Source organism: Pelecanus crispus, chromosome Z (assembly GCF_030463565.1).
Source record: "Pelecanus crispus isolate bPelCri1 chromosome Z, bPelCri1.pri, whole genome shotgun sequence".
NCBI classification, from domain to species: domain Eukaryota; kingdom Metazoa; phylum Chordata; class Aves; order Pelecaniformes; family Pelecanidae; genus Pelecanus; species Pelecanus crispus.
Genome location: NC_134676.1, coordinates 11,757,618 through 11,765,415, shown reverse-complemented (window position 1 = coordinate 11,765,415; position 7,798 = coordinate 11,757,618). Strand labels below are relative to the sequence as shown.

The 7,798-nt window shown below is 67.4% G+C and overlaps 1 protein-coding gene across 1 annotated transcript; it reads right to left on the bottom strand.

The window, feature by feature from the left end:
• Nucleotides 1-3,409: 3,409 nt before the first annotated feature.
• Nucleotides 3,410-7,463, bottom strand: PHF24 (PHD finger protein 24). Its single transcript, XM_075726999.1, has 7 exons — nucleotides 7,092-7,463; nucleotides 6,030-6,215; nucleotides 5,496-5,574; nucleotides 5,203-5,405; nucleotides 3,858-4,024; nucleotides 3,614-3,715; nucleotides 3,410-3,506 (listed from the first exon to the last, which is right to left on the bottom strand). The coding sequence occupies exons 1-7, from the start codon at nucleotides 7,461-7,463 to the stop codon at nucleotides 3,410-3,412; spliced, it is 1,206 nt and encodes a 401-aa protein (XP_075583114.1).
• Nucleotides 7,464-7,798: the final 335 nt, after the last annotated feature.

Below are 7,798 nucleotides of genomic sequence, written 5' to 3'. Positions count from 1 at the left end.
GCTCGCTGGGGACCTGCAGCTGTGGCAGAGCATGCGTGCCGGGCAACTGGTGCCGTGGCAGTGACAGCACAGCCCTGTGGGACGAGGGCCAGCCCAGCCACCTGCAGCCCTCGTTAGCCCGCTCCCTGGGGACACGAGCTGGCTGTGTGCCCTGGCAGGGGTGCTGGGCTGCTGCAGGGTAGGCTGGGGCTGGGAAAGACACCTAACCTTGTCCCCAGGGGAAGGGGTGGGTGCAGAGGATCAGGGCCTGGGAGCGGGGGGGTATGCCCTCCCAGCTTGGATCCTGCGGGGTACTCAGAGTGTGGGTTTGGGGTGCTGGTGGCGGTTGCTTCACCGCCAGGGTCCCCAGGACCTATGCTCTGCCCCAGCTGGCTCTCCAGCTCCGGCAGCTGGAGCAGTAACACAGCAATGAAAACCATCTCCCCAGGCGAGGGGTTCCCTGGGGCTTCCCTCCACAGGCAGAGCCCAGGCCATCACCCACCTGTGGCATCCCAGCTTCAGGCACACAAACCACCCGACAACTTCTCCTTCCTCTGGGTGCCCGTCCTCTTCCTTGAGGCGGTGGGTGCCTCTCCTGGGAACCTTTACAGCTAATCTGGCTTCCAGGCCCTGAAATGCTTGCTGCTCCCCAGGCTGGATTTTCTCCGGGGGGCCAGCCGGACACCACTGCTGTGGTCTGGACCCAACGGCAGCCGTGGAAATGGGCTGCGATATCCAAGTCTAGGTTTAGCAACAAGCTCTGTATCCCCACAGATGCTATGGATGCTTCCAGGGCAGCTTCCTCCTCCTAATTAGCCCCCCCGAACCAATTCTCAAGCACTGTTCCCCTCCCAGCTGCAGCACAGTGCAAGGAAATCCCCCCCAGGCAGGCAAGCCCCCTTTGCCCTCAACCTGGTTCCCGCAGACCATGTGCCACCAGCAAGAGCCGCAGCTTTCCCTGGGGATCCTTCGTGGATGTGGCCAGCACTGGAGGAGCCTCCAGCCATGGTGACCACTCTCCAGTCACCTCCTCCCAGGGAGCCTTGGTGTCTCTATGGGGTTATTTCGGGTTTCCCAGCACCGCTGCAAACAGCCAGTTCCCAGCATCCACCCATCCCCTGTGCCCAGTGCTCTGTTCGCAGCCTCCGGTGCCTCCGCAGACCAGGAGCATCCTCATCCCGGCGGCTGGGTGTCCCTCCTGCTGCAGGGGCCGGGGCGGCTGTGGGGCCAGCCGGGCACTGTCCCCACTCTCTGCTCTCCTGGCGAGATGTGGGGCACCCTGAGTTTGCAAGGTCCTGGGTGCACCCCCTGGCTTCCCCCCCATCGCTGCTGCAGGACGCTTTGGGGACACGAGGCCAAGCCTGCCTGATGGGACAGGGACATGAGGCTGGAGCAGGGTGTTAAACACAACAGGCAGCTGTGGGGTCCCCAGAAACACCTGGGGAGAAGCCAGAAGCCCCGTAAGCGCGCCAGCCGGAGGCTAGTTGGACACAGCTGTTTAATGGACGCTTCCCAGTACAGAGCGGGCATTGCGACCCACACACCCCTGGCCGCCTCCTTGCCACGGCCATGGCCCCAGACCCATTTCGGACCTGGCACCTGAAACATCCCCATTGGCCTGGCACCCTGGGGCGGTAGAGGAAGGGGTCGTGGCACTGGCATGCCTCCCGGTCTTGCAGCGGGAAGAGTCCCTGGAGAGGGTCCTTGGCTGGGGCAGGGGGGTGAGCGGGACAGTGCCCCCATCTCATCGGGGGGGTGGGGGTGAGGGAGCAACCGGGCTGCCGCAGGGGCACCTCTGGTCTGTGCACGCCATGGGGCACGCCATGGGGCATGCCAGGCGGGGAGAGGCTGAGAGCACCATGGGGAAGGGGTCGGAGGGGCCGGGGGCAGCTGCCGGGGCTGCCGTGGGACCTGGGCATCCCCCCATCTGGCACGTGTGGGGTGAGGTTTCCAGGGGTCCCTGCTCCTTCCCCTGCGGGCTGAGCGCATCCATCCACCTCAGGGCCACTGGGCATCAGCTCTGCCCAGGCAGTGCCTCATCCCTGCAGCTGACTGCTCGGGGGCTCTGGGCTCTGCCTCCTCCTCCTCACCCCAGCGAGGTGGGGATGCCTGCTCCCCATGCTGGGGAGGGAGCGGGAGCGAGCGGGGCTGGTGCGGGACCGGAATGCTGAGCAGGAGGAGAGCATCCTGCGGGACCAGCGGGACAGGAGGGCATGAGGGATGCAGGGGAGCACTCCTGTACTTCCAAGCTTGCCCTCCCGCTCCCACTGGTGCTTTCTGTTCCTGCTGCTCCTTCCCACACGTCGCTGTTGGCATTAAATGGTTGGTCCCCAGCAGGGCAGGGTCGAGCCCTGCCGCGGAACACTCCTGCAGACACGGCCACCAGCTGCGGGTGCAAGGATGGACCCACCGGGCCTCCGCCCTTGTTGGAGCCGGGCAGGGGCGTGAAAGAGGCCAAGTGGGGGTCAGCCACGTCCTCCCGTGAGGATTCACCATGCCGGCGGGCTGAGCCGGCGCTTGCCGCGGACCCCGCTCTGCAGAGGCTGAGCCGTGCTGCCCCATGGCGCTGCGGGAGGCTGGGGTGCGCAGCTGCTCTGGGCTCCGCTCTCACCCCACAACTACCCAGACCCGGCTCCAGGTCCGGAGCGAGCCCTGCTTCCCCTCGGGGCTGACCCCGCTCCGTCTGCGGGTCTCTGGGGACACGTCCCCAGTGGCTCCAGGCGCTGGTGGGTGGGGGGGTGCTGTGGGGCTGGGGACCATGGAGGCAACAGGTTCCCTGCCACCTGTGCCCCCGCAGCAGGGTCTGTGGGGGGCACCCCCTGCACCCCACGGCATCCCCGGGTGCTGGACCCCTCCCTGCAGTGGGGTCTGTGGGGGGCACCCCCTGTACCCCACGGCATCCCCGGGTGCTGGACCCCTCCCTGCAGTGGGGTCTGTGGGGGCACCCCCTGTACCCCATGATATCCCCTCCCCGCAGCAGGGTCTGTGGGGGGCACCCCCTGTACCCCATGATATCCCCTCCCCACAGCAGGGTCTGTGGGGGGCACCCCCTGCACCCCACGGCATCCCCAGGTGCCAGACCCCTCCCCGCAGCGGGGTCTGTGGGGGGCACCCCCTGTGCCCCACGGCATCCCCAGGTGCCAGACCCCTCCCCGCAGCGGGGTCTGTGGGGTGCGGGGGCAGTGGGGGCACCCCTTGCCCCTTCCTGCTTCCCTCCCACCAGAGACCCCAGAGCTGCACCCGCTCCCTCAGCCAATCAGAGCCCGGCACCCATCCTCTTCGCAGCCAATCCGAAGCGGAGGCAGGGGGAGAGGGCAGCGCGGCCGCTTCCCCGCCAGCCAATCGGCGGCCGGCTCCGCCCACAGGGGAGGGCGGGGCGGGTCTCCGTGGCGGGGAGCGGCCTCGCCGCCCAAGATGGCGTCGGCGGGCGCTAGGCCGGGGGCTGCAGGTGGAGGGCAGCGCTGTTGGGGCGGGCGGCCAGGATGTAGGCGACGTTCTCCCGCAGGAAGCCGGGCCAGTCGACGGGCCTGCGGGCAGACGCGGGCTCAGCGGCCGCCCTGACACCGCTGCACCCCCCCCGGCGTCTCCTCTGAAATGGGGGTGTCTCCCACCCCCCCAAGCCCCCCTGCCTCACCTGCCCTCCTCCTGCTCCGTGGCCAGCGGGGTTTTCTCCTGGCTCTTGCTGCTGCCGCTGCTGGCGGGGCTGCTCTCCGACATGGGCCCTACGTGGCTGATGCTGTGGGGGGGAGGAGGAGGGTGGTCTTCCTCCCTGCTCCTCGCACCCCAAATGGCGGCAGCGCACCCCAAATGGCGGCAGCGGGGAAAGAGGCTGTGCCGGCAGGGGTGTGTCCCCCACCCCCGGGCGGGCGTCCCTGTACCTGACGTTGCAGGACGGGGTCTCCTTTTGGTGCTTGCGGAACCAGGCGTGCCGGGCCCGGCGGCACTCGCCCTCCCCGATGAAGCCGTCGCTGTCCTGGTCCAGGGCCAGGAAGGCCGCCCGCGCCCGCTCCCGCTCCTTGGCCGTCAGCAGCCGCAGCAGGGCATTCTGGGGGGGCACAGAGGGGAAGGGGGAGCGCTCACTCCACAGGAACCCCCTCAGCTCCCGTGCCAAAAGCGGTGGGGGTCTCCTGCTGGCCTTGGGTGCCATGGCTGTGGGTGCTGGCTGCAGGAGCCAGCCCTGGGGGCTGCAGCTGTGGGCGCTGGCTGTGGGAGCCGGCCCTGGGTGCCGTGGCCATGGGTGCCAGCTGTAGGAGATGGGCCTGGGTGCCATGGCCATGGGTGCTGGCTGTGGGAGCCGGCCCTGGGTGCCATGGCCATGGGTGCTGGCTGTGGGAGATGGGCCTGGATGCCATGGCCATGGATGGCGGCCATGGGACCCAGTCCGGGGTGCTGTGGCCGTGGGTGCTGGCTGTGGGTGATGGGCCTGGGTGCCATGGCCATGGGTGCCGGCTGTGGGAGCCAGCTCTGGGTGCTGTGGCCATGCATGCTGGCCATGAGAGATGGGCCTGGGTGCCATGGCCATGGGAGATGGGCCTAGGTGCTGTGGCCATGGGTGGTGGCTGTAGGAGATGGGCCTGGGTGCCATGGCCATGCATGCTGGCCATGGGAGCCACCCCTGCATGCCATGGCCGTGGGTGGTGGCTGTGGGAGATGGGCCTGCATGCCGTGGCCATGTGTGCCAGCCGTAGGAGCTGGCCCCAGGTGCCGTGGCCATGGGTGCTGGCTGTGGGAGATGGGCCTGGGTGCCATGGCCATGGGTGCTGGCTGTGGGAGATGGGCCTGGGTGCCATGGCCATGGGTGCTGGCCGTGGGAGATGGGCCTGGGTGCCATGGCCATAGGTGCTGGCCGTGGGAGATGGGCCTGGGTGCCATGGCCATGGGTGCTGGCCGTGGGAGATGGGCCTGGGTGCCATGGCCATGGGTGGTGGCTGTAGGAGATGGGCCTGGGTGCCGTGGCCATGGATGGTGGCCATAGGACCCAGTCCGGGGTGCCGTGGCCATGGGTGCTGGCTGTGGGAGATGGGCCTGGGTGCCATGGCCATGGGTGCTGGCTGTGGGAGCCAGCTCTGGGTGCTGTGGCCATGCGTGCTCGCTGTGGGAGATGGGCCTGGGTGCCATGGCCATGGGAGCTGGCCTCAGGTGCTGTGGCCGAGGGAGCTGGCCACCCATGCCGCAACAATGGGTGCTGGCCATGAAAGCCAGCCCCGGGTGCCACAGCCATACCTGCGGCCGTAGTTTCTGCAGCAGCTGGATGGACTCATGGGAGAGGAAGTCGTGCCACTCGATGTGCCCCTTCTTGTCAGGGTCCAGGGCAGAGAACTGCAGGGCTGCCTGCTCCTCCTGCGCCTCAGCCATGGGCCGCTCGAACTGCTGCTTGTGCACCAGGTGTTTGTAGTGCAGGAAGTCGTCCAGGGTCAGGCAGGTCTCTGTGGGGGACAGACTGGCTGCGTGGTGCCGGGGGAGGGGGGACCCACCTCCCCCAACCATCCGGGACACAACACGGGGAGGGTCCGCACCTGGAATGATCTTGCAGTGCCGCAGGGTCTCCATCAGGCTGTACATCTCTTCCTCCGTCAGCAGGAGATTGAGGTTGTCCTGGGGTGGGGGGCAGAGAGGAGCCATGGGGCGAAGGCTGGGGTGGTGTGAGCACCCACGGGTGTGGGTGTGGGCGCGCAGAGAGGGACGGTGCAGTGTGTCACCCAGGGGTGCCGCAGGGGGGTGATTCCACCCCCCTGGGCTTTGGGTGCCGTTCCAGCTCTGCCACAGCTCCTCCTGTACCCAGCGGCATGTCCCCAGTGCCACGTCTCCCCGGCAAGGTGCTGGGGGGCTGGCTGCTGGGGCAGGTGGGTGGCAGAGGTCCACTGTCCCCTCCCCTCTGGTGGCTCCCTGTCAGGTCAAGGCGGGTGGCTGGAGCTGGGGAGCAGCAGGTCCCCCATCGCCCCGGACCAGGCTGCGACATGGGTCCCTGCTCCTGTCCGTGTGGGGCACGACTCCCCGGGGAGCACCCACCACCCAGCAGAAGCCCGCTGTCCCCCAGCCCAGGTGCTCACGCAGTAGTAGCAGCTCCAGCCGGTCTCAGTGTGCGCCGTCTCCGTCACCTCCACGGCGCTGTCGTTCTGCAGGTAGCCCATGCGGCGCAGGCAGCCGTCGTGGTACACCCGGCTGCAGACGCGGCAGGGGAAGAGGCTCTCGGCCGTCCACACCTCGCAGATCTCACACATCTCGTCATTGAGGACCTGGGGGGAGGTGGGCAGCGGCTCAGAGGGGCAGCGTGGGCAGGGGGCTGGCTTCTCCAGGTGGGCTTCAGGGTGGTGCTTCGCAGGTGGGGGTGGACATTGAGGGGGCAGATGGGATGGGATTGTGTGGGGCTGGTGTAGGGAATAGGTGGCTGGTGGGTTATAGGAGGCATGGCTGGTGGGGTTAGAGGGGGGTGGATGAGTTTGTGGGGATGAATGGAGGGTGGATGGTCTGGCTGTAGGGTTGGTGGGGCTGTGGGGTTGTAGGTTGGCTGGTCTTTAGGGTTGTGGTGTGGACGGGTGGAAGTGCTGATCTGTGCGTTGGCTGGTTGTAGGTGTGGATGGATAAGCTGTAAGGCTGTGGGTGGGCTGGGGTGCAGGCTTGTGGGGGTGGGTGGATGGATGGGCAGGGTCATGGGGTGTGGATGGGTGGGCTGTGGGATTGCGGGCATGGGTGGATAAGCTGTTGGGCTGTAGATGGGCTGGGCTGTAAGGATCGTAGGTGTGGATGGACGGGTTGAGCTGTAGGCTGGCTGGCTGTAGGCTGACAAACACGTAGACTGAACGGTCCTCTCTTCTCCAAAGCCGGAGCTGTCAGTGCTCAGCAGTGACCTCTCCTGTCCAAGACACCCTGGGGGTCCCTCCAGGGCACATCTGACCATTCGCACTCTCCTCCCTGAGTGGCATCTCCAGCTGCCCAGCCCGTCCCGTCCCCCTGCCCCACTGAGCTGCCTCCATGGATATTTGCTGTGCCTGGGGAGGCTGTCACTGCCTGGCAGGCACCAGAGATGCTTGCACATCCCCTGGGCTCTCCCCTGCGCACCTCCGTCCCCGTCCCCATGCCTTCCGCCCCATCCCCATGCTCCGGCCGCTTGCCTGCTCCCGCTGCTCCAGGCTGATGTCCGGGGGTTCATCATCGTGCAGCTCCCGCTTGGGCCGGATGAAGGCGGGCGGCGTGAACCTATTGGCTCGGTCAAATTCCTCCGGCTCCACACCGCGGCCGTCCCGCAGCCGTTCCCAGGCCGCCTTGCTGGCGCTGCTCTCCTCCGGCTGGGAAGGTCCTGACGACGCCTCCTCCTCCTCTCCCTCCTGCACTGCCTGCTCCAGTGTCCCCCGGCGAGTGCCCCCCGCCTCCGCCCGCCGCCGTGTCGATGGCTGCTCCCGCAGCCCGTCCTTAAAGGCTGACACGGCCAAGCTGACCTTCTGCACCTTCTCCACCGTCTGCCGCCTGGACATCAGCACCCCCATGGCTCTGCGGGGGGGAAGGGAGGTGCTCATTGCTAAGGCGTCGGGGTGCAATGCTGTTCCCCACCCGTGCACCATGTCCCTGGCCCCAAAAAGGTGTCCCAGGGGGGCTTTCCCTCAGCTGTGCAGGGAGCAGGTCAGGGCAAGGAGAAATGGGGGCTCCTTGGCAAGCTGGTGCTAGGGTCATCCGTGGTGGCCATGGGGACATGGACCTGAAGCCACGTGGAGATCTGGCCATGGAGGGGCTGAGTGTTGGGGGAGTGGGACAGCAAGCAGGGAGCTGGTTTAGGGGCACCCTGCCTCCCTCATCCTTCCTCTGTAGACTCCAGCTTAACAAG

Coding starts and splice junctions, on each gene's coding strand:
- PHF24 (XM_075726999.1), bottom strand. CDS start 7,463: ATGGGGGTGCTGATGTCCAGGCGGCAGACGGTGGAGAAGGTGCAGAAG. Junction 4,025..5,202: donor TGCAGAAACTACGGCCGCAG/GTATGGCTGTGG, acceptor GTGCCCCCCCAG/AATGCCCTGCTGCGGCTGCT. Junction 3,507..3,613: donor ACGGAGCAGGAGGAGGGCAG/GTGAGGCAGGGG, acceptor GTCTGCCCGCAG/GCCCGTCGACTGGCCCGGCT.